This window comes from Colletes latitarsis, chromosome 10 (assembly GCF_051014445.1).
Source record: "Colletes latitarsis isolate SP2378_abdomen chromosome 10, iyColLati1, whole genome shotgun sequence".
In the NCBI taxonomy this organism is placed as follows: domain Eukaryota; kingdom Metazoa; phylum Arthropoda; class Insecta; order Hymenoptera; family Colletidae; genus Colletes; species Colletes latitarsis.
Genome location: NC_135143.1, coordinates 24,054,948 through 24,080,603, shown reverse-complemented (window position 1 = coordinate 24,080,603; position 25,656 = coordinate 24,054,948). Strand labels below are relative to the sequence as shown.

The 25,656-nt window shown below is 33.9% G+C and overlaps 4 protein-coding genes across 10 annotated transcripts in view; 1 reads left to right on the top strand and 3 right to left on the bottom strand.

The window, feature by feature from the left end:
* The window catches only part of Skd (mediator complex subunit skuld), a 33,231-nt gene extending 23,448 nt beyond the window's left edge, over window positions 1-9,783 (bottom strand). For 3 of the 4 annotated variants that reach the window (XR_013080543.1, XM_076775890.1, XM_076775892.1), the window contains exon 1: window positions 9,643-9,783. Coding sequence is in view for 3 of the 4 variants with exons in the window: in XM_076775890.1 (XP_076632005.1) it covers window positions 9,643-9,711 (69 nt within the window). In the remaining variant the exon portion in view is untranslated. Of the gene's footprint in view, window positions 1-8,966; window positions 9,044-9,642 lie in introns of those variants that run through there. The other variant, XM_076775891.1, reaches the window with a different exon arrangement.
* Window positions 9,784-9,805: 22 nt separating this feature from the next.
* On the top strand, window positions 9,806-15,259 carry Mrpl50 (mitochondrial ribosomal protein L50). The gene is made up of 5 exons (XM_076775898.1): window positions 9,806-10,017; window positions 10,139-10,239; window positions 13,685-13,887; window positions 14,571-14,690; window positions 15,031-15,259. The coding sequence occupies exons 1-5, from the start codon at window positions 9,943-9,945 to the stop codon at window positions 15,162-15,164; spliced, it is 633 nt and encodes a 210-aa protein (XP_076632013.1). The 5' UTR covers window positions 9,806-9,942; the 3' UTR covers window positions 15,165-15,259.
* A 1,366-nt stretch (window positions 15,260-16,625) lies between these two features.
* Window positions 16,626-21,786, bottom strand: Nop17l (PIH1 domain-containing protein Nop17-like). 4 transcript variants are annotated; one of them, XM_076774951.1, is made up of 7 exons: window positions 21,111-21,783; window positions 19,826-21,040; window positions 19,330-19,763; window positions 18,075-19,248; window positions 17,810-18,011; window positions 17,626-17,740; window positions 16,626-17,542 (listed from the first exon to the last, which is right to left on the bottom strand). In XM_076774951.1, the coding sequence occupies exons 1-7, from the start codon at window positions 21,750-21,752 to the stop codon at window positions 17,386-17,388; spliced, it is 3,939 nt and encodes a 1,312-aa protein (XP_076631066.1). In that variant the 5' UTR covers window positions 21,753-21,783; the 3' UTR covers window positions 16,626-17,385. The 4 variants fall into 4 exon arrangements, with proteins under 4 accessions (XP_076631066.1, XP_076631065.1, XP_076631064.1 ...); XM_076774950.1 differs by having other exon boundaries at window positions 17,798-18,011; window positions 21,111-21,782; XM_076774949.1 differs by having other exon boundaries at window positions 17,626-18,011; window positions 21,111-21,782.
* A 258-nt stretch (window positions 21,787-22,044) lies between these two features.
* LOC143346109 (uncharacterized) lies at window positions 22,045-25,257 on the bottom strand. The gene is made up of 4 exons (XM_076773870.1): window positions 24,430-25,257; window positions 24,163-24,273; window positions 23,822-24,085; window positions 22,045-23,737 (listed from the first exon to the last, which is right to left on the bottom strand). Exons 1-4 carry the CDS (start codon window positions 24,665-24,667, stop codon window positions 23,559-23,561), a joined length of 792 nt encoding a protein of 263 aa, XP_076629985.1. The 5' UTR covers window positions 24,668-25,257; the 3' UTR covers window positions 22,045-23,558.
* Between the last annotated feature and the right edge of the window lie 399 nt (window positions 25,258-25,656).

Sequence of the window (25,656 nt, the reverse complement as noted above, 5' to 3'; positions counted from 1 at the left end):
CATCGATGTTTTTCTTGCATAAAAACACATTTTCCCTTCTTGCAGCCCAGAACGAATTTTAATATATACACTGTGTTTAATCTATGACCTTAGATTCCAAAAAAATGTCTTCATAGAAAGATGTCTTAGTATTTAGTAACATAAACAATAAGCTAATATATTATTTTAATATAGCCTTTGAACTTAGTCGTGTTTCTAGAGTTCAAGATCAGTTCAAAGTCATAATTCAGACACAACCTGATTAAAATGGAAATATATCAATGTTATATTATAATAATTTATTTGACGTTTATATAACGTCATAAAGTATTATACTATGTTCCCCGTTTGTATGCAACCGAATGAGTTCTGCTCGTTTATATACGTCAAAGGAGTTACCACTTTTTTTTATAGGCATCGACCTTTTTTATAACGCACATCAAGGCCAAGGTTGACATATACCGTTTGACGAGCAGAATAAACGGGATACACTAAGGGTAGTGAGATAGAACGGCAAGTGTACCTCAGCCTCTTTGCGTTAAAAATTAATTTTAACACTTTGATAACCGATTACGAGTATACTCGTATTCGGTACTTGCAATTTCTTTTAATATACTTTTAACTACGTATAACCAAAAATAGTTAAAACAAGGTCGCATTGAGATTCGTTTTCGTTGAGTAAACCTTGTCAATCAATTGGCGATAACCTCATAAAAAAATAATAATAGATATAAACATGTCAATTTTCAGTAACGAATAAAGTTCAATTCCGTGTGCGATAACGATTGTCTTCGCCTGCGGTCGTTGACCATGCGAGTCAACGTAATCGTCGCATATTGTGTCACTTACATGGGAATTCCGAACAAAAATCGTAATTTCTAAACTAATCAATTTTCAACATCAAATCATTGATAGTTTTTTAAAGAGAATATTAAAATGCATTCAATACTGTACACATTATAATTTTTATTTGTTGATTATCACGTATTCGTTAGGGTTAGGGATTCCTGTCCCAGCGGCGAGGACGATTACTATGCCGACGACAACATTAATAATAACAGAATAAACGCACACTACACATTTTCTCATTATTTAGTACAATGTTCCATGAACTGCGGCGCCACTATATATCTGTCTATCTATCATATGGCGCCACAATATGTCTGCTAGTGAAATAAAGGCATGCGCAGTCGCGAATAGAACGTGCGTTCCTTAACCAATGAGATACGCGTGTTTCCCGCGTCATACTGTCAGCTGATACAAGTTCAAATAAGTACGAAAACATTGTTTTATACGAATAATGAAAATCAACGTTACCGAAAGCTTTAAAATGAAAAGAATGAATCGTTGATATTTTTATTTTAGTATGTTTATTATCCATTGTTCTTAACTCGAAGTAACATCTTTATTACCCCTACGTTACACGAACTTAGATTATATTTTTAACATGTTGATTACTATGCCAGTTTTCTACGTCTAAAGACACCCTTGACGACTGTCCAAATTATAGCGTGAAATTTGAATTTTGTTAAATATATATGTATGAATAAATAGTTTCTATCCGGGACATGGATGTTTTTAATTGCAACAAGCGAAAGAAAAAAATCAATTTCAGAAGCAATGACGCGATAGCGCCTACCGTGACGATATGACGAAATATGTAATCGGTGAACGAAGGCGCCCATCGTAACGCTACGGGACTGTCAAGCTTTGCTGATCAATACAAGCAAGGCGACGTGCAAGGCCGTCCGCGTGGATTCAACTTGCGGATCCCTCGTTTCATTCTGCCACACGCACCACTATTCGTACTCCTTTACTCACACTTGCCATTTCTCGTAGTCTCTTCTCTTTCTCTCGCTTCCTACTTTTTCGCGTCCACTTAAAACTATCCTTGTCTTTCCATATTTTCTTCTTTATCACGTCGCTCCATTCAAAATTAAAAAAATTTTCGCTATCGTATTTTCTCTTCCACTCGTTCCGCTATACACGAGCCTGATTTTTAAATTCACAGTAGAGTCTCCTCGGTGCTTTGAACTTTAAATCCAAACAAGGTTCGGATACTAGTATTTTTAAGTAAGAAATTTTCGTTAGTAAATATTAATATTTAATTTGTTGCTTTTATTATTTTTTTAAAACGTTCGCGTCTATTACTTTCTAATTTTCTACCTCGGATTTTCCAAACTTGTGCACGGCCAGAAGTTATTTGGAGCGACTGTTGCAATTTAAGTATTTGTACAAGTTGATTAATTTTCAGATTCATATCTTTAAGTCCCATAATTTCGTACATAGGATGTGTTACAAATACTTGTATCGTGAAATTTATAGCTTCTTCGTTTATTTAAATTATTTGAATTTCAATACATTTAAGTTCCATTTAATTATGTTCGATAAATTGAATGATTTTTTATGCATAAAAAAAAATTATGACTTTAAGCACACTCCTGACAAAATGGATAGTTTTTAGGCACGTACATTGTAAGAAATAGCATGTTATAAAAATGTGTCCATATAAAAAGATTTAATGAACTAACACAGTGAACATGAAGCTTGGCAAAATCACACATACATGTACGACATGCACAGTTAATTTGCATTCTCAAAGTATCGCTATCTTTACGTAATATTTTTCATATTTTTACGTAAAACGGTACGTATGAAACGATAAGAAGGGAAAACGTATGAAGTACGACATAGTTACAAAGCATCTACGCATCTGTCAACATTGCAACGATAATGTTCAATGCACCTGGTCGCAATCCGCGGAGCTCAATTCGAAAACCGAAATACACATCGAATTATTGATCGAGTCAGAGGACAGGACAATGCCTAGCGACGTGTCTATCAAGACAAAAGAAACTGTACGATTTTATTTTTATTGCGACAAATGCAAGTTCGGTGCGTGTCGAACGTACCCACAGCTGGAAGTTCCCATTTCTACTACTGTCCTCCTTATACGGTCGCCGTTCAAGCAGCACGGTGTATTACATTCACGCGTGTAACGAAGCGAAATTCTCTTGTGTACGTAAGTTCAGAATCGTAAAAACAGTTCTCTAACAAATTCCGTGTTCGAATTCTGATACAGAAATCCAAACGACCGAATCTTCTCTATATTATTTTAGCACACTGCGTACGGATGACGAGATACCTCGTTTTCATGTTTCTTCAATACAAAAAAAAGGAGAAACTATTTTCAAACGGAAACGTGATATTTTATTACAAATTTGGAAAGATAAAAGAGAAGTACGAATGATTTCAACAATCCACAAATTTGAAATGGTTGAGTGTGTTGGAAAATGCAAAACCATAAGGAAACCGAAATGCATCGCAGATTATAATTTAAACATGAACGGCGTCGACCTCGTTGATCAATATCTGTACTCAATATTGAGGAAAACAATTACATTAATATTAGTTCCATCGTTTCGTGTCGTTGCGTTTAGTTTTCGAATTTTTGTAGAAATATATTATGTGTGCGGTACAGATTATGTTTGCGGACCGCATCAAGTGAAATTCGCGTCGAAATTCAGATATTCTGAGCAAAGGCCAGACCGTTAATATTTGCAGGTGCCGTTCGACAAGAAAATCGAACGAGATAGCACCGACTCTGAGCAAGATAGAGTACCTAATAGCGAAAACTCCGAGCACGTTCATGCGTTCGGTAGCTAGTAATTCGATCTCATGTGCGAATGAGTCGCTAGCGGTCGAAGCTTCAAAGAAATGCCGAATGCGTGTCGGTGTGTCAACACCAAAGGTGGCCCTGCATGATGCAGCTGGACACGTAGCCCGCCCATGAAATGGCAAATTGTTCTCGATGGAAATGAGTATCAAGAGTTTATTCGCCCTAACGGAGATCACAATCCTGATTTTGCATCAACATTTTTAAGATTGTTATTCAAAAATCAATTTCAATTTATGTACATATAACAAAAGCTTATCGTGTAACCATGTTTGTTAAAGGTGGCCTCTGCCAATGTTTTGTACGTTAGTAGATACTGTTGTTTCAAACAAAGAAGTTGGAAAAATTTCACATTTTGAAAATTCACTAAATACAAATATGGTTCTTTTAATTTTCCACATCGTTGGTATACCGAAACTGTTTACTATAGACAGTGAAATTCTCCATGCAGTCATTGTTTATGTTACAGAGATAAGATTGAGCTGCGCGGGGGCGAATGCATTCTTTCCTCATACATTAGAGAATCCAAACATAAACATTGTTATTAAAATTGACCCGGTATTGATTGAGCGATACTTGTCGTGATGGATTATGGTTTAATTTTTCCAGAATTAAGATACCAATAAGGCTTTAACCGGTCACATCTTTGTTGACATGAAAACTGCTAATATCAGGAAAAATTATTACCACATTCCGTAATTATTCGCTTTCTTGAGTAATTTTTCTCATATGCATTGGTCATTGTTCAAACAACTTTCCACTCACTAATTTCTTTTCCATTCGTACTAAATCTCTGAGTACAGGATTCCAACTTCCTTCTCTCATTTTTCGTGTTAAAAAAAAAAAGCTTGTGTTACTATATTTCCATTCCAGTTATGTTTGGTTGTCTTTAAAATAAAACATATGAATCACAGATCGTATTTCGGTAACCGATGCCCCCGAACAGCAAGCAATTTTTTTAGCAATTTTTTCGTAAATGTTAATAATCATAATAACATTTATTGAGAATATAAAATTACATTTATTGACATTGTTTCAAGCGTAAAAATTCACGCAGAGGAACTGAAAGCAGAACGGACCCTGTAGGTAAAATGGACCACTCTTATATCTTTCAAAGTACTAGCACAATCTATCGGTGTCTTTCCTCAACGCATTAGTTCCCTCTCACCCGCTTTCGGTCAGTGCTCTCAAGGCTGCCATACGTCGGTACACATTTTTATCACGGTAAGTTATTTTCATTTTTCTTTTTTTGTATTTTAATGTTAAAAAAGCAAAGTTCGATTAGCCTTCACTTTTGCTATATTTCTCGTATTGATTTTTAAGCGTGTTTACGTTGGTTGTCTATTATTTCTATTATTATTAATGATATGACGATCAAACATCGTCGCCAGCTTAACCTCGAAATTTTATTTGTTTTCATAACTATCCAAAAGGCAAAACAGACCGGGCAAAGTAGATCCCGTGATCCGTTTTGCCTTCGAAGGAATTCTTATGCTTTATTCTTCGCTTTATTTGACAACTAATGCCAAACAAGGAAAGACAATAGTGTTAACGTCGTCGTCCTACCGCAATGAACTAGAATCGTTTCAAAACACTCGTGCAAAGAGACTAAAGAAGAATCTATTGTTCGACGATAAAAAAAATAAACCGGAAAAGGCATAGGGAAAGCAAAACAAACTGACACAAAAATAAGTAAGAACAGGACGTCGTTTGACGAAGAAACCCAAGAAGACGTTGGAGTGTCTTTATTGTTCGCATCTTTTCTCAGAATCGAATGAAGGACGAGTGCAATGTCCATCGTGTTACTTATGGGTTCATTGTAATTGCGCTGGTATCGACGACGCGAACGAGGATGCAAAGATGACTATTGTTGATCTGGGATCGTTGAATAATTGAAACAGGACTAAGAAAAGCGATAGCCAAAAGCGAGGAATTATGAAAAACATTTCCGTAAGAACAATCTGTTCTAGCGATTCCTCGAGCAAGATACGCGAGGCACGCGGCTTCTTCGTCGACGGAGTCACTCAGTTAGATTATGCTGAAACTGGTGCTGTGTGGAAGAAAACAGGAGAAGCCAAGGGGGGCTTGACCAGCCTAGGTGAAAGCCTTGCACCGCGAGGACGTGACGTGTTAAGACTACAAGAGAGTTTACACACTGCTCGGTTTTAGCTCACCACTTTTGCTTGACGCTGACCTCGGAACGCCATTCTTTTATACAATTTACAGAATTTTTCCATGTAACCAGACTTAGATAAAATTTAATGTAATTAAGAATCAAAAAGTACGATAAGCCACTACGTGGTAACTGATACGTAACTATATTAATATATCCACTTTTGAGATTAATTCTTTGATCGTGGACAACTTTTACGCAAGCCCAAGCTGTATGCGGAAGGCTTTTTGCACGTTGAACGCTGATAGGCGTTTAACGCACACAGTCAAAGAAACTATTAACCGCAGTCAAGATATCTATAAAAGTAAACCAAAACCTATAGTGCAATTGAATACGCTCCACATGCAAGAAATAATCGATAGCCAAAATGGAACCTTTCTAACCAAAACTGTTGATCGCTTGCAAATTTTGATGTACCAAAATGTAGATTTCCTTACAACAAATTATGATGTATGCCTTAAAACTCAACTTATAGATTTCCAATTTTTCAGAGCACAAGAATTATTACTATTATTTAATAGTTGTAAAATTGAAATAATATACAAAATAAATTTTTGAATATCGACATTCTGTTATTCTCGTTAACAAGGTCAGTTTTCCAATTATAAAATTAAACTATACTTTGTTACCTGTGTAAACATTGATTTATAAATATTCGAATGTCGATGCCAATACGAAAAACAGATTTCTCTGTGCTACATTCTATGAGGAAAATAACAGTACAGATCCCATATAAAATCTAGAAGGCTACGTGACTGCGTGCATTTCAGTCATTCCAACGTCAACAAAGAAGGAAGTTCACGCTCCTCTTATTATTGCGCTAACGCAATTCCTGATTGGAATCTGTTTCACCAATATTTCAAGTATTACACCACACCTACAGGCAAATCGTAGCGTTATTTATTTAAGAAATATTCTAACGGTATAACACTTGATTACCATCCAGGTAAAAATAATTAAAAATTTACATTTATCGTGAGATTTATATATAAGACTCGATACGTTTGGTTATTAATTTACACGATTAATTAATTTTTGATGTACTGGATATTTGAGTTTCTAACTACGTCCGAAGTGGGAACCACTGCACCCGTGCATTGCCCCTACCTCGACGCTACAACTTCAAGTTTACCCGTGAATACGAAGTGATTATGAGGCTACATATAAAAAATGTTACGATTTATCCTCTGCGAAATTATAGTATTGCATTTTTCAGCAGTCTTCAACAGATTTAACGTTAACGTGAAATAAAACAAGTTTTTAAACCGATTACTGTCGAGAATTAGCGTAAAAACATCTCGTAAATAATAAAAATATTAGATCAAAGATAAAAAATTGTTAAAAGAAGTAAGTTCTCCGTCAAAAGTTGTTCAAAACAACACTTGCAAATCTAAAATGATACCGAGCAAATTTCATTGAGGAAAGCAACAAGAGAAATCAAAATGAAAGTAAATAGTTTTCCTCAGGATTGTTAACGGAGAATTGACACGATGAATAAATCAACTTTTTCGAAATTTTTAAATGTAACGCGGTCAAAAACACTAGAAAATAATCGAAATTGTAATTGATCAGTAGACACCGACGTTTTAATATATCGAACTTGATTTCTTAATTTCTTGGCCTAATAAACTGTATCACAACAACGACGGACCCGTTAAATGTTATCTTACCTTTCGATTAGAAAATTGACACAAAACAGTTCCAAAAAATTTCTTTCGTCTTACAAACACGAAGGATAGGCTCGTTTTTGATCGAATATTCGAGGAAATGCAACGTATTACAATTAAAAACAGAAAAATGTGTCTACTCAGCGTTACAGCCAGGATAAGTATGTGTATACACTATCTGGTGCATACTGCACAGTAAAAATAAATGAAAAAGAGAGAGAGAAACAGTTTAGACACGTTTCTAAAAATAGGTGGTCTAACGCCTGGTTGCATATTCCATATCAATTATAATTATCTGTTGCAAATCTTGATAATTGAAATATATGTATTCGTCTTTTTTCCTTTAAAGAGGCATGATTTACTGTTGGCATCTCACAGGCGTCAAGGACACTCAGAAATGTTTTCACACTATTGTTGTTAACTTGTTAATAAGTGCAACTGTTCCATGTTTTACAACCTCACATATTCGAATATATGTATACACTCCTCGGTAATCAACAGAATATTGTTTGTTTTAATAATGGAAGTTTTATATATATTTACAAAGAAGAGAATTCAAGAGAAGTCTTTTACCATATGTTTGGAAAATATTTAAGAATTAACAAGTGATTTAATTTAAACGAAAAAATTTGTACAAAAAACGTAATTGTTTTGAAATTACAGTTATCCCTCGAAGTACGCGGGGGTTCGGGACGCCAACGTGCCGCATAACTGAAAATCACGTAATTCTAACACCGACCAACCCTCTCTCCCTACACTTCAAATATCTGTTAACTGGAAACCGTAATACAAGGATTACAACATATATATATATTTATTATATTTTATGAAAGGGTAATTTTATATTTTCATGAACTTTCAAACTTTTGTCACTACATTTAAAAAATCAATGCACTGTTCATCTATCACTCGTTTTTCATCATAAGTCAAGATGTGAAACAATAAAGATATACATTTAACCGCGTATCTCGATCAGGAATGACTTCCAAACATTTTAGGCATTCTTTAAAAATTTTGCGGCGACCAACTTGACAGGAATACGTTCACAGAGCTTTCTTCATCCTCAAAATGGAGCGAGACGTACGCTCCTGACATTCACTCGTCTCTATTTTCAAAACATCCTGTATACAGGTAGATAAATGCATAAAGTCCGTCCACATTGTTAGGTTGGCATGTATAGCACAAGTACGTTCGAGATTCGTCGAGTTCAACGAAAAGGTGTTCCTAGACTCGCCGGACCAGGACAGACAAGGACTTTCGAACGGTGAAAACAATGTCTGACACAGTTTTCTGGCTTCATCGAAAGGCGAAAGGAATGTTACGACGAACGATCTCGTTATCCATCGAGAAAGGAGATGAAAACGTCGCGTTTTCAACAGTTTCTCGAGAGATTGTCAGCAGTACAAATGCACACTACGCGAGAATAATCGAACCATATTCACTGCGATCAAAGGATAGATGCAACTGTTACCGGTTCTCGGCCCTGCTGCAACCTCCTTAATTCTCTCACGCGCGGAAAACTCAGGGCCGACATGAATCAGGCATGACATTGGGTCGCATAACAAACTTCAAATCCCACTGACGCTCGCACACACGCGAGTGTTATATATATAGTATGTGCGTATGTGCGCGCGCGCGCATACGGAGTATATTCAAATATATACGTATATACACGCACGTACACGCACACAGGTATATATATATACATAACACATTATATGTACATATGCATGTACACGCACAACATATACATATATATGTATATATATGCATCACATATATACATATATACGAATACATATATATACATATATATTTATGTATATATGTATATGCACATGTACATACTATGCATTATACATATATGTATACGTGTATATATATATATTTCACTGGCAGCAGAGGGGGGAGGGGAGTGCCGCGATACACAACACCGACGTCGACAACGAACGATCGAGTACTGCCCACGGGAATTCTCCGATATATAGGTTAACCCGGGCGACTTGTATTCGCGACATTGCACGGAACCTTTAACTAGTCATTGGACAACTGGTTTCCGCCCAGCAAAGCTCGTTCGTTCGTAATTCCAAAAACAGAGAACGTATGCGCCCTGACTCTTGCGAAGAGTGGACTCACTGATCACTCACCAGTGCGAAGAAATTTGTGTGGCAGTCCTCCAGGCTAGCGCCGTTCGTTTGATGCGACGGATGCGTCATGGCTTCTCCATCGTAAGCCGTACACTCATTAGCAACACTTCTCGCGACGACGCGCCTCTCTCAGCCCCGAAAATCACACGGCGAGGCCGCTATTATTCGAGAACATTTAGGAGGGTTTTCACTTCTCAATGGCGACCGTAAAATGGCGGACGATGGGAAACAACAAGCGCAGCCGCCCGAGGTGCCCCCTATCGCTCACACGCGCAGTTCGCTTCAACGACGAGGAAGAAGATGGCGGCGCTCATCAGGCATGGTTTACTCGGAAATCTTTCAAAAAGTACATCCTCGATTCTTGCCGTGAACACGGTTAGTGTAGACACTTCACGTGCACTTTTTAATCATCACTATCACAAAACACTCCTTACTGGGAGTGAAAAACTTCAATTTGTATGCAACGCACACTAACGAGGCCACCGTCATTTTACAGACAAGTCTGCGATGCAATGTAACGCGCTCCAAAAGCAAGAAGGTTGTCAAAAAGACGAAATTCCGCCTCGAAGACAACAACAAGTCTCTTGCTGCCAAAGGGTAAGTAATTTACTTATCTTACGTACGAATTCGATCGAAATATTCGCGTTACGTCGCGCCGCTTGCTAACTGGCAGAGGACACTCTGTGGCCATATTGCCGTTTGCCACCTCTCCTTCGCATACTAGCCAATAAGCTGCCAGATTTGACAGCTTCTCAGGGCAGACTCTCGCACTTCCAGTGCCCCTATTTTACGTTCTTGTACAATTCATTCTTTGCTACATGCATGTGACTAGGGATGGAAACAAGAATATTGCAAGTAGCATCGAAATTTGACAGGATATGTTCGAATTATTTACTGTCTCTTGGCCGAAAAATAGTAACATTGGATTTAACATTAAATTAAGATCTAATAAAATGTGTTCAAATTTTATAATATAGATTTCGGAAAATGCTAATGTGACGTTCAAATGGAATTATTTTAAAAATTTTTTTACATTAAAATAATGCCAATGTACAACAACTAAATTAATGAACAATTAATAACATTCCCATAAATATTGGATTATTGTACATCGTCACATTGTACAATCTGTAGGAAATTAAAATAGGTTCCAGCAGCTTCAATAAAAATTTTCATTACTAAATTTGATGTTGTATTTTCAAGTACATGTATCGTTTTATTTTGATATCACTTACATTTAAGTACTGTGCAAGCATATCAAACGAAATATCAATTTCTGTTTTAAGTGCTATTCAATTTCAATAACATGATACTGAAATATTGGTTAGATTCAGATTTCTGAGTACCTATATGCTGAATTGAATTCCACCTTTACGTGTGACGTAACGGTTGGCCGTACCCTTTTGTACCGCTATATGAGACTTTCCGTTGATCGCGATAATTCTCTCTACTGCGTAACTTTAAAATATTTTTCGTTTTTAAAAAGTAGAATTTACTTTCAAACAAAGAATGTAGAATGTATACATTTGGTATATACAAATGAGGTTTATATTTTTTTCATGATGTCTGTTAAGTACATAGATATAGTTTGAAAATATAATTATTAATTAGCAAGATCGTCAAGTAAAATATATTTACAACGAAAATAAGGCGTGGGAGACAATTGAATCAATATATTTTTATTCCCTAATTGTGCCAATTTTCGTTGAGAACACCTGTTTCTAAGACCAAATTTCGTTGTCCTTATAATCAACATCGACAAATTATCACAAGTAATTGTGTAGATTAAGTGTCACGTATATGAGAAACAATAAGTCTACGATCTGATTTCCTAAACGAACTAACTTCCATTTAACTACATGTTAATAATTGTCAGAAAACGAACCGTAATGTCAACAATTTTCATGTATATATTTATTTTTTAATTCATGACAGCATGAACAGTATTAACAAATGTTTGAATTTAATTAAATAGCTATAATAATTTTAATTTCAAAAACAAATTTCGCCAGAATACCAAAAACTTTCATAGTCACAGGGTTTTTCCATTTTCGATTTCGTTCCTGGCCAATATTAGCCATAACTGTTCCTGAGAAAATACAACTGAGGGCACCACTGTACGGTCGTTGGACATCGATCTTGTCCCTTCTCTTTCCCTTCTCCGTTACTCCTATACCCTCCTTTTCTAAAGGAAGCCTCTTGTCGCGTATCGTCCAGTAACCGAAGTCTTATACACTGTATGAAAAGTTTGGCGCGAGTCGTGTTGAGATAATCTAAAGGAGATGATATTGATTTGTAACGTACGAAATCAATGACTCTATCAGCGAAGATAGTTTTCAAAAAAGTAGTATTACCATGAAAAGTAACATACTCGATGTCTTTCGAAAGAAAGCTGGGGAAAATATATGCTGATGCTATTTTATATGTATATCTCTTGCTGCTAGATACAGAATTCTTTAAACTATAGATTTACTCTAAAAATTCACTTAAAAGATGAAAATGAACAACTCTTTCGCTACCCATTTGCATTCAGAATTCAATCAACGACATGGTGTCTACAATATTTTTGTTTATAATCGTCATATCATTATATTTACAATAGCCAGTTTTAACTTCGACTACCGGATTCAACGTTCAAATTTCTGAAAGTGGTTACATTCTGTTGTCTTTCGTTAAAAACAGCTTCAAAGTTTATAAATCGTCCTGTTTTCAGATCGTTTTACAGATTCACAGTTAAACATTTAACGTACCTCGTCATCGATCCGCGTTTGCAGTCTATGGAAAATGAGAAATAATAATAAGAGAAATAATTTCTTTTTTCAAAAATGATTGAAAATCTATATTTTTTTGTATAATATTTCGAGGAAGACTATGTGTTAAATTGTATATAAAATGGAAATAAATAATATATTAAAAGAACATATGTTGAGTTTAATATTATCAATTTACGGTGTGTTGATTCTACCTAATTTATTCGTGGATTAATATTGTCCTTATTTTGTAATTATTTGCATTTTTTCAAATTTTGTATGATTTAAAAAATCGAATAACGACGTTTATCTTTCGGCCATGTTTCCATAGAATCTTCTTTCGTTCATTCATAGTGTTAATGAACGCTTGCATTCATTTTTTAAAAGAATCCAGGGAATTTTTCATACATTATAACTAATAGGAATCACTCATAACCAAATTTACAAATTAAAAAAAATAAAGTTTATAATTATTTTACATATTTGATTCTACTGGACGTAGTATAATGTAATTTCAATAATTACGAAATTTACTACTTCAGAACGAATTGCAATTCAACTCGTTTTAAAAGGCCTTTATCACGATTAAAATAACCTTAGTTATTAAACAAATAAAAACAGCAATACTAGTTTTTATTTCTTGACCTGATATGTTTGATATATCAAAATTATGATGTTTGGCATTTTATCGAAATAAATCTTTCACGATAAAATAAAGCTAGGTGCCCCTCGCAAAATCGATATTTTCAAGATTTGGTACATTTGTGGCTAAAACAGAATTAAAATTTAAAGATAACATTGCAATTTCATTGAATTAGTTTAGTATATTTAATTTTACTTATTGTCGATAATATGTAAATAAACGAAATATATAATTAGCATATTTTCTCTTTTGCACACAAAATTATAATATTAACGTTTTAAGTATTCAATTATGTTTATACGTATTGACTCTTGTAAATAATTTTATATCAAATTTTGTATTATGATAAATAATTCTTTATATAAAATTTTTGTTATTTAAAAATCAAAATTAAATTATATTTTAAATGTAAATAATAAATTATTTTTGCAATATTTAATAATGTTTGTAATAATGATGACCCTGTAATTATTATAATGCTTACAACTCATACTATTTAATTATAGAATAAAATAATACAATTTCCAGTAATAACATTTAAAAATATTCTTCCAATTCCTAACCCATTTTAAAATTTGTATTAATATTGTTATTATTTTTTTTAGTACATTTTTAATAAAACAAGAATATATTTCTCTGCTTGTTTCAGATTCCTGAGATATCAAAAGGGATATGATCCACCTGCAAACGCGTCTGATCTAATAAATAACATTTGCAATGATCAAGCAATTTCAACAAATGACAGTACAAAACTTGAGGATCCATTACAGCGTTTTAATCTTTTCTTAGCATGTGAACAAGAACTTCAACATTCCATTCCAAATTCTGTACTGTATAGTATCGAAACAATTGGTAAGTTTTCTACAATAATGGCATACAAAATTTTTATTATTTTCATCTTTTGTACACTGCAACATTTTAATAATATGTCTCTCAGAAGTTTAACTTAAATATTGCTTATATAAGGATTCTGGATTTTAATCATAGTACTGTTTATAAACAAACTACAGTCATCTGATTCTTTTTAATTAGAGATTGATTGTAATTCAAGGTTGCTTTGATTCCATAGTACTTTTCTTAAATTATCAAAATTGTGGTTTCTCATTTATCTACATATATATATATATAATACAATTTTTTATACAGTCTTATTTCAATTTATCAATGTATATCTTAAAGTAGGTTTGATTAAATTTTGTTTTATAATATTTATCACTTGAATTGCAGACAAATTATTTTACAAATTAACAGTATCCCAGGGCAAATGTCATTTAAAATAATACTTGAATTAATGATTTCATAAAATAAAATCCACAGTAGAGGACAAATTTTTTTAAATGAATTACTACATTTTGTATTATTTTTCTAGATAAAAACGAGATAAATTATTATATTTGTAAATTAATAATTTTAGTTTTATTTCAAACAGTAATTTGATTTTTGCTGTAATTTTTATGTAAATATTGCACTATTTCGTATGCATACAATGTTATTTAAACACTACACTGTATTATAAAATTCCTTTTATATTCCAGCTGATTTGAAAGAATTCTATCAAACACCAATAGGTGTTAACACTCCATTGGATGAGATGCGTACTATGGAATTACCAAAAAATTTACATATTACTTATGATTATCATCGGTTTCATCCTAGTAAGTTAATTTTTAAGTTGATTTTTTAAAAAAAATAATCTCATTATTTAAAGTTAGGAAATATCTTTATTTAATGTATATTTCATTCTACTTTATAACCTATTCCCATCTTTTGAACGGTTTCATAATCCCTCATTCATAATAATTTGTTTACTTATTCATACAAAACTAATTAAGAGCTGTTTAATGGCCTGTTAGAAAACAAAGTTTTGTTCATTGAGAGAATTTTACAGAAAATGAAACAGATGGTCAAAGACTTTTATTTTTTAGCCAACCCAATAGTATATTTACAATTAATAAATTTACTTGAGTATTCTAATAACTAATAACATTATTTCAGACACAGACGCTATGTTTGATGGAAGAACTGCATTCCCCAAAAGCTCCACTATAGTAACTGGTCTGAAATACAAGAAGAAATATCCTGGATGTGTGCAAGAAAATCCATATTTAGAGCAGTTGCTTAAAATATAAGTGCTTCAAAAATTGACGAATTTAAGAATATTAAGTAGATTGTATGGAATCAAAAAATGTATAAAAATATCAATAAACATACTTATTTCTAATTACATTACTGTTTCTTTGATTGTCACAAATCTGATCATCAGATTGTCATATATGTATCTTCACCATTTCATAATCAAAGATAATAACAATAATAACAACGTCCTAATTACAACCATACAATGAGAAAATACATGTAGGCCACACTACTGGTTAGATTAATTATTATATCCTTATTTCTAGTTTTACCTATTTGTGTATCTACCTGTATTATACTCATTTTTTCGGCTTGTATGTTATCCTATTTTTCTCGATGGTTCCTATGTTCTCTTTTCTCGATGTCCTAAGCAGGGTCGATATTTATGTTAGACAGAGTTTGAAACTTGCAATTTTTGGCGCCGTACGTCCATTGGTCACGTTGCCCGCTTTAACGGCAAAAAGAACCGATCACGCGCCTTTTGCTGCATACTGGACACGTTCTTCGAGTTGTATTACGATTTCAAAGTAATGTATCTTTTCGCCTATTGTAGAATATTCTTAAATACTTGTGAAACCGTAGGTGGTGTTTATTTGAAATCAATCCATTACCCTAATAGATTATGGACCCACAACGCCTGAGACATTTTAAATAATCTCGCGTCCCGTAGAAGCAAAGCGAGGTTATTTGCACGTGTCATCGGTTTGTCTATCTCTTATTTTGTTTCTATTATAATCTGTCCGTGTCTATTTAAGTTTAAAAAGTTTCACATTATATTGCAGGTAATTACTTTTCATTGAATAGATATTAAAAAAAAATAACATGCACAAAATTCTGTGAAATGTCTTCTGTTATAAACATTTATCAACTCTATCAAATCAGTATTTAAATAAAAACAGGAATTAATATAACATTAATTGAACGATTCACTTACGAACTATACTACATATTATTTCTTCCCAATATAGAAAAGATATAGACAAATTTCGTTAATATAGGCATAAAATTACAGAATATTTCGTAAGCTGTATAGATAGTATTACATGCCAGCATCAGTACACAAATTCTTCAGATTTTTCTATCTTTTCCATAGAACTTTCATTAGATAATATTAATAACGAAGAACATTAGATTTGTAGTGTACCCTCTTGGTTCTGGAGGGGTTGCCATATGGATAGTAGTGTTATTTCAGATTCGTAAAACTACGTGTTTTAATTATAATAAGTTATAAATTCAGGACGAGGATTTAACAACAATGAACAATTAATGATCGATCGAAATTTTGTGATTTGTACACTTTATTTCTCTTTTTCGTTTGCATAAAATACGTTAAACTGTTTTGCGTGCACATTGATATGGCAATCATCCTGTTAGAAAAACAAGTGCGCGTTTATTCTAGAACGAGAACGTGACATTTTATAATCATGAAATACAGTCACACTATACGTATGCAATTTACTATTAAGGAAACGTTTATTAAATGCATTGCATATAAATAATTTCACGTCGATCTATAAAATATTCGTAAAAATTCATTTATAAGAATTTTATTATTTTATTAAATAGTGCGCATGCATTCAACTATTTTTACACCTCATTCGTTATTTACTTTCATACTTTGCCGACAATCTTTTCAAGAAATGTTAACAAGGTTCATTTTTTTTTATTTTTATTAAGAAATACTAAAAATTTAAAATAGATCATACGCGAGATTCAGACCAATTCATTTACACATTATATCAATTGATTATGCATAACGTTTATGAATATAGAAGATAAAATTTAGTGGAATACATCGACATTCTCGAATCATTATACTAAAAAGTTACTACTAAAAATACTATTTAGGACTATTTATTTTTTCATAGTTATCGAGTTATGAGCTCTGTAAAATAACGCGGTTGAATAATTTCATTGATTCACGATTATTTTTGTGACTGCAATTTTATCGTGAAGCCACTTTGCTTTTCTGCGATTTCAATGATTAATTACTACAAAATTATCACACAATTCTAAATAAACTATGATTTTCTTGTTTTTTTTTTTTTCAATAAATGACCCTATAAATAAGTTTGCGATAATAACGTTCTTTAATGGTCAACGGTCCCTGCTTCACTCGACTTTAAAAATAATCAGATACGTGTCTCGGCAAATGGCCGAAATCTACATATCGAGATCGAATATTAAATCATTATTGAATCCTGCTGTATTACATCACCTACGTCTACCCCAAACTGCTATGACTGTGTCTTCCGAAGTTTCTTCTTGCGACGACGGTTTATTTTGCTTAAGTATAGGTTTTACTACCTGAGACATAGTACGTGGCGCATGTCGTCTCCTTTTCTTGAGTCTAACAATGCTACCATTAGATCTGAAAAATGATATGAATTAAATAATAACACACGCCGCATTATTGGAAAGAATTTACTGCTGATATTATAAACGCAACAATACCTAAAGTATTGTATTGATACCATGGTATCGAATCGAACTGTTTTCTTTAAACTCCAAGAATCTGATTCTATGGACGATGTGACAATCCCATTTTCATCGGTGTTCGATTCAGACACTGAAGACGAAAAATCATGAATACGGCGTGACTTCAATACATCTTCCGATAATGTACCTGCTATACTACCGTCACTCGTTAATTCGTCTCCGCTGTTTTCTGAAACAGATCTAGTTTTTGTCACGGCGTGTTCTCGCGTGGAATTTGTACTTTCTTGACCCACTTCGTCGTCGGAATCTAATTGATTCGGGCTAATATTTATAACAACACCATCATCCTCTGCCTGTTCATTGACTGTTCCATCATTTCCCAGTTCTGTATTTTCCGTAGCCTGTAGAAGATATAATTAAATATAAAATAAATTTCGGCTGCAATAGCCGTATAAAAAGTTTACCGTTAATTTTTTCAGCAGGTCTTTGAAAGACGCCGCAGATGGATAAAGTTTTTCTTCCATGAACTCTTCATTTAGTCCAACATAATATCGCAATAAATTTTCGGTATTGTTTAATATAACAGTAAACAGAACGTCATTATCACACGGGTCGATCGTGAGGGAATCAGGATCCACAGTATCATTGTGTATTTTTATACATAACGAATAGTGTTGTGGAATTAATTCTGCATTTACAGACATTAATAAAATGTGTATTCCTAAATTATTTTGCAAAATTCTATGGCGAATGGAATTTGGATTCACGTATTTTACATCTACAGTGATTGCTAATTGATTAAGATATATGTTACAAGTAAACGGTGGCAATGTGTACTTAATGCTGGAATCTATAAACGTATCTATGTTGTCTACATTATTAGTCCGCAATATACTATCATTACACTCTTCTAAACTTTCACTTTCATTTTCTATTTTTATGGTTGTAAACACTGTTTTGCACTTTTCACCTAACTTCGGCATAGCGTCACTCGAGTGACTGTTACTTAGAGAATTTTCCAGTGCATCTTCAGGTAACACTGGTACAGGACTACCATGATCGCTATCAACTCCACTATCCTCTCTAGTATCTAATGGTGTCTCCATTGGTGGAATGACTGATAATGTTACGACGAGTTTCTTATATTTCGTATCGAACCTCGAACTACCACCGGCTGCGTGTACACAATAAAATAAAGGGAGTTCCAATAAATATTTTGCAGGCTTCTCACTCTTTAAACTAAGGTAACGTTCTTGCACATCCAAGAAAACATCAGTGGCAGTTTTTAGTAGAGGTAAATCTATGGTGATGATTAATTTTTTAGGTATTGTAGAGTTTATTTTTGTAGTTTCACTAGTCTCAAAGTCATATAGCTCCATGTCAGATAGATATTTTATAGAGAACTTAGGTGTAACATATTTGCTATTTGTTTCTGCATTTGTGTTTGATGTATCTTTATGACGCGTAGTAGGTCTTGATGCACGCTTCGATTTCCTCTCAACACGCTTCAGTTGCCGTTCTCTTTTCTCGTCATAATCGGACATCAACTTTTGGTAGATTCCTGGCTTTGTGTTAAATTGTTTTGTAGTCCGAGGTATAGTCGTTACTTTACGTTGATTAACAATGCTAGATTTAGACCTACAAAATTAAACAAATAAAATAATAACATGCGACGTGTCGTCAAAATTTATACCGTTAACATTAAAAACGTAACAATACCTAAATAACTGTTGTGACACGATCTCATTAAATCGCACAGTTTTTTTTAAATTTGAGCAATCTGTTTCAGAATTTATATCTTGCTCCGAATCATAATGACTATCTATAGGCGACGTGGGCATTCCACTTTCGTCGGTGCTAGATTCAGATGTTGAACGCGAAAAATCATGAGTGCGGCGTGACTTCAATATACCTTTCGAAAATTTACCTGCTGTACTGTTACTCGTTAATTCATCGTCAGTGCTTTCTGAAGCAGATCTTATTTCTGTTGTGGCGTCTTGTCGATCTTCATATTGTTGCGTTGATTTTGTTATTCCGTGTACCGGTTCGTAATCAGAATCTGATCGATTTGAACTAATATTTATAACAACACCATCATCTTCTGCCAGTACATTGATCGTTCGATCCTTTCCAAGTTCTGTATTTTCCATAATCTGAAAAAAAATACAATTAAATGTAAAACAATTATTAATTAGTAGCCATATAAAAGACTTACCGTTAATTCTTTCAGTTGGTTCTTAAAAGATGCAGCAGTAGGAAAATCTTTTTCTTCCATGAACTCGTCGTTTCGTCCAACGTAATACCGAGCTAAATTTTCAGTGTTTTTTAATGTAACAGTAAATACAACATTATTATCCCATGGTTCGCTCGAGAGAGAATCAGGATCCACAGAATCTTCCGAAATTTTTAAGCATAACGAATAATGCTGCGGAAAAAATCCTGCTCCTACAGATGATAACAAAACGTGTATTCCTACATTATTTTGTAAAATTCTATGACGAATGGAATTTGGATCCACGTTTTTTACATTTACAGTGATTGCTAATTGACTATCATATATGTTACAAGTAAATGGTGGCAGTGAATATTTAATGTTGGAATCCATAAATGTATCTATTTCATTTATTCTACTAGTCCATGGTATTGTCTCACTACACTTTTCCAAATTTTCACTTTCATTTTGCATTTTTGTAGTAGTAAGCACTGTTTCATACTCTTCGATTAACTTTGGTACAGTGTCGCTTAAATGACTATTACCAAGTGAATCTTCCAATGAATCAGTGTTCAACACTGGTTCAGAACTACCATGGTTGCTATCAATTTCACTGTTTTCTGTATTATCTGATACTAGTACTACCGGTGGAATGACTGGTAACATTATAACAAGCTTTTTAAATTTTGGATCAAATTTAGCATTGCCATTATTTGCATCCACACAATAAGGCAATGGGAGTTCCAATAAATATTTTGCAGGTTTTTCACTTTTTAGGCTAAGGTAGCGTTCTTGAACATCTAAAAATGCATCATTGGCAGTTTTCAGTAGTGGTAGATCTATAGTGACAATCAATCTTTTAGGTATTGTGGCATTCATTTTTGCCATTTTACTAGTAGTAAAATCTTCCAATTCTACATCTGATTGATGTTTTATGGAAAACTTAGGTGTAACATATTTGTTATCTGTTTCTGCATTTGTATCCAATGTTTCTTTATAATATGTAGTAGCTGGTGACGCACGCTTTGGCTTGTTTACATGCTTAAATTGTTGTTCTCTTTTCTTATCATAATCAGCCATTATCTTTTGATATATTTCTGGTTCCATATCTAATTGTTTTTTTAGTGGTTCCTTGGAGGGCTTTCTGATGACTGTAGGAAGAGGTAAACCTTTGTACTTCATATTTGGAAATCTCAGATTTTTTCTATCCAATTTCACCTGATAGATGGAGAATTAAAACGTTATAATAACTGAAGGAAAAATAACGAAATTACATTGCGACATTTACCTTAAAATTATTTTCCACGCCATCCATTGCCGTGTTATTGACAGTTTCGCGAAATTGAGCATTCTTCGACGATAAGTAAATTGTATCGGGGTGAAAGACCACGTCAAAAACCATACAACGCATATTTTTCTTATCAAGGTCGTCGCGAGCTGATAGGAGCGCATAAGGAATAAACCATTGTAAACTCCGATGACCTTGTTCGAAAGCAGGTTGATTGCTCGGTTGTGCAATAACGTTGCTCTTGCAGATATTCAGGAAACATTTTTTGTCTCCATTCACGCTAGTTTTTATGACGTAACCAGGTTCCGGGTTAACAAATACAACGTCGACGCCCCGTTCTTTTTCTAATTGTGTTATCTCTTTCTCGTAGATCTTCCTATTTTCCGGATCGGTCACTTCTTTCACGTGTTCCACTAGTAATTTGCGGAATTCCTCCTTCTTCAGGCATTCTGTTAATGTCTTCAGTTCTTCCTTGGTCACCTCCAAATCTTCCCAATCTTTTCTACGTGTTTCGTACGCGTCCATCTTACGAAATGATGTCGTGTGTTTACAAATAAACTCGTTCGTAGAAGAATCGCGAAGCGCCTGTACCACGTGGATAGCGGCGCTACTACGCCGGCCGGTCAAATAGCGGTTAAACATAGAACTTCCTAACAACTAATGGCGCGCGCGCCATTTTTCTTCTATCGATTGATTATAATTCTTTAAATCAAGATCCCCTAAAATTTTCAAAGAATCATTTTACTTCTCCGCATAAGAAAGAACTCGACTCCTGAGCTCGAAATCACAGACGAGGTGTACGAGCAGACTTTACACCTTGTGGATTTTCGAGGCCCAAACTGACTGTCATACCGATCTAAAAATTAAGAGGTAATTTTAGCGTCCTCTTCTCATGGATGGCAGTAAATTTAGGAAATTTTGTATAAATAGTTTATTTAGGAAATTACAATAACAAATGTGCGTATGTGCCCACATTAGACAACGTAAGAACTTATTTTACAGGCACGCGAAAATCTTATCCAAAATTGCATCGACAGTGTTCGAGTTACATTGGAATAGCAACAAATAAAACGCAGGTATGTGTTCGTATAGCTAAGCGTAAACATTCGGGTCAATATAATTACAGTCAGTTTACTTTATTCAGTTTACTTTGAGAATTTTTTACATAGTCATAGATACAAGTATTTTCGTTTCTATGTTAAAAGCGCAAGCTCGCCGTCGTTTGCTATGCGTGCAAGCGAATGTAAAGTATTTTCGTCGACATAAATGTGTATATTTCTACAATCGTCAAGTACGTATTTACAGTCGTTAAACTGGACTTAATAGGAAGACGAAGGTCTTTGTTGAAAAGTAGGTAAAGATGTATGAAAGTGGAAGAAACGTTATACATTAATGTCAATAATACGTCATTTTCAATTAAGTTACTCTCCACTATGCTTAAATACCAATTAGATACGACAATTTGATAAAAATTGTAGTCCACAACAATACTAATAAATACTGGCATTTGAATATTTTTGAAATACTAAAGGAGCGCGCGTCTTTTAATATAATTTGCCCCTTAGACTTCAAATGAGTATAAAATGGTTATTCGACTACATTGACATAAAGGCTCAATGGAGGTCGATAGGTTTAAAAGGACGGAGGAGAGGGCAAAGGAATAAAAAATGTGTTGCGATATACCGCAGTCTTTAACAATAAGTTATTTATACAAGTGAGCGAACTTTTCACTTGTAAAAATTGTTAGACAGCTGCCATTAAACACCACGAGATCGTGATAGCACATTAACGGTAAAATTTGTTGTATGTATTAGTGTTCGATAACACTCTTGTGTTAGAATCTTTAAGACACGTCCTGAGATTCTACTCAAGTAAAACTATCATACGAATCGGACCCGACGTGAAATCGACATTTTGATAGTAAAATACTTCGATCTAGAACTCCGTGATCCCTTGGCACAATATTAAAAAAATTCGCGATTATTGCGAAATATCCACAGCCCTGAATCGATTAAAGCATTGTTTTTTTTTCTCGGTGCATTAATTTTGGGAAATCGACCAATTTTTCAATGGCTGACGTAATTCTTAGCTAGGAGTATAATGAAATCTTCAAAAATGCAATATACTTCAGAAATCAAGAACTGTTGCAATGAATGATTACAACCATCAAATTACGAAATATGAGCGCATAGTATGTGCGTTCAACGTGCAAACGATCTGTTTATAGATCGTTGTTTAAGCATCTCAGGTACGTAAGCGTGGACGAATTTTTGTGCCCTGTTATAATGTCATTCACTTCCACAGATATTTTTTCATCATAACACTCGTAGTTTTGTTCCCAAACTAATAAATCATTAAATGACTGTTTCTCGCATTAAAACGAGATCGTAATTTTTCACATTAGGTCAGATGGTGGTCTTTGAAATGCAACTGCTTGCTACTGAAACACTACTTTGAAATGCAACTACTTGCTACTGAAATACTACAAAGACAAGCTGTTATCACTCCCAAGCATATGTATGATGATGTTATTAGCCAAAACGCAAATAAATATAACGTTTTGTTGCAATATTTTCCAAGAGATGGGTCATAATTTGGTTCGTATTCCTTATACACCCACATTGAGCCTATAAAATCAAAACAACATAAAAGTGAAACAGTTCAAAATGTTATAATAAATATCAGAACAAGATATTGATCGTATTACTGACCTATGATAAACCAACCAAGCATAAAACAGTTGATTAATGTTTGAGTAGGAGACTGTCGTATTCTTTCTTCGTCTCGATCTTCCTGACGTTGACACAGTCCTGCTGAGAAATGTAACAACTGTTTGAAAACACCAAAACCACCACCCACTAATAAATATACAGGAATATATTCTCCTTGTGGGCAATCATTTAGATAAAGCCCTCCAATGACCATCATAGATATTGGAACTGCAGTTGTTACTCCTAAGATAATAGTACATCCAACTGAAATCAATGGAACATAAAAGTAGTAAAATTATTTTGAAAAAATCCATTAAATTATAATCAATGAGTTTACTTACTGGTGCCTAATAGTAAGACAATAATGTTTTTCAAAAAATCAAATACCCCTTTTGAAACTTTATGTGCTTCTCTCATACGACCAAACAGTGAATCGTAGGATGGAGGAGGTGCTAAAACATAAAAATAATCACATTTTCGAAATATTAATTACATATGTTATTTGTAATTGAGAACTTTTGGTAAATTCATTTATATACATATTTAAGTTCTATAACATGTTATGCTAAAGCGTTTAATTAAATCTCTTTTGTCAGAAAATTGTTTACCATTTGGATCTATTGCTTCCTCATAAGAAGGGGGTGCACCACGATCATTACCCAGAATAGATGGGTGACCCAAAGGTAAATTAATGTTATAATTCAAAGGTGGTGGAGCATAACAAGTTGATGTTATTTGAGTACTTGCACCAGGATTTACACTCTCATTTGTATCGATGGAATTACTTTGACTTATTTGACTTAACGGCATCTCTTCGCGTATATTTGTTGCTTGAAGCCAATGCATATAGTTTACATTAAAAATTTCGTGATGTTTTGCCGTTGCCGCTATCGACAACAGCACGCACGCACACACGTATCTTTATAACCTATGAACAACTTTTGCTACGTCGATGCTGTAAAAGCGATGTTTAAAATCGCAAATTGTTAAAATATGGCACCAGTTACTCCAAAAACCAGTTACTACACTTCGATCGAGTATAGATTGCAGATATAAACAAAAGGAAATAAACACTTCAACATATGTGGTATATTTTCGAAAACACTTTACGACAACAATTCGTTCGATTTTGTAAAGAAGCTGACAGTAAAATTTATGCAGCACTGAATTTTATTTAAAAAAAGAGAAAAAGTGCTTCACCCAACTACGAATTGTCACACCCCCGTTTTTGGAAATGCAAACAATCTTATCGCGTAAACCCGGCGTCTACATTTGGTTAAGCCCACTTTTCTTCGAGCAAATCACAGTAAAATGGTTGCAATGCGGAAGCATGCAACATTTCATATCAGTTTTATATCGTGCGATGATTACGTTCAAGGTCACCATTAATTCGGAAGCTTACATTTGCGCCACAATAAACCATGTGCGGTGTACATATAAATTAGACTCCGTATTCCGTATCGAATATTGTAATATCGACAACGACGATTCGATGTTGACAAATATGGCGCGATTTTAAGTCGAGAATTCAATTACAAGAGCGGGATTATTCAAAATTCTCAGATATTATTATCTATAAAAGCTGCGCGTAAAATAGGTGTTTTTTCATTAGAAACTTCATTGTCATGCTTTTATCATTTTCATTTAATTACATTTTTCTCATCACAGAAACATTACAAGTAAAAAAAGTAAAATGGGCCTCTCAAGCCCCAGAGAAATGATCCGAAAAAATACATTTGATGTAACGTCTACTCGTATTTCGTTGAGGAAATGTGGAATATTTATCACGTGGTATAAATAATGTCACCCAAAATCTTGCTAATTTTTCGATGGGA

Coding starts and splice junctions, on each gene's coding strand:
- Mrpl50 (XM_076775898.1), top strand. CDS start 9,943: ATGGCGGCGCTCATCAGGCATGGTTTACTCGGAAATCTTTCAAAAAGT. Junction 10,240..13,684: donor AAGTCTCTTGCTGCCAAAGG/GTAAGTAATTTA, acceptor TGCTTGTTTCAG/ATTCCTGAGATATCAAAAGG. Junction 13,888..14,570: donor GTATAGTATCGAAACAATTG/GTAAGTTTTCTA, acceptor TTTATATTCCAG/CTGATTTGAAAGAATTCTAT.
- Nop17l (XM_076774949.1), bottom strand. CDS start 21,752: ATGTTTAACCGCTATTTGACCGGCCGGCGTAGTAGCGCCGCTATCCAC. Junction 18,012..18,074: donor ACCTGCTGAAAAAATTAACG/GTAAACTTTTTA, acceptor TATCTTCTACAG/GCTACGGAAAATACAGAACT. Junction 17,543..17,625: donor GTATCAATACAATACTTTAG/GTATTGTTGCGT, acceptor ATCATTTTTCAG/ATCTAATGGTAGCATTGTTA.
- LOC143346109 (XM_076773870.1), bottom strand. CDS start 24,667: ATGCATTGGCTTCAAGCAACAAATATACGCGAAGAGATGCCGTTAAGT. Junction 24,086..24,162: donor TGTCTTACTATTAGGCACCA/GTAAGTAAACTC, acceptor CATTGATTTCAG/TTGGATGTACTATTATCTTA. Junction 23,738..23,821: donor GCTTGGTTGGTTTATCATAG/GTCAGTAATACG, acceptor TTGATTTTATAG/GCTCAATGTGGGTGTATAAG.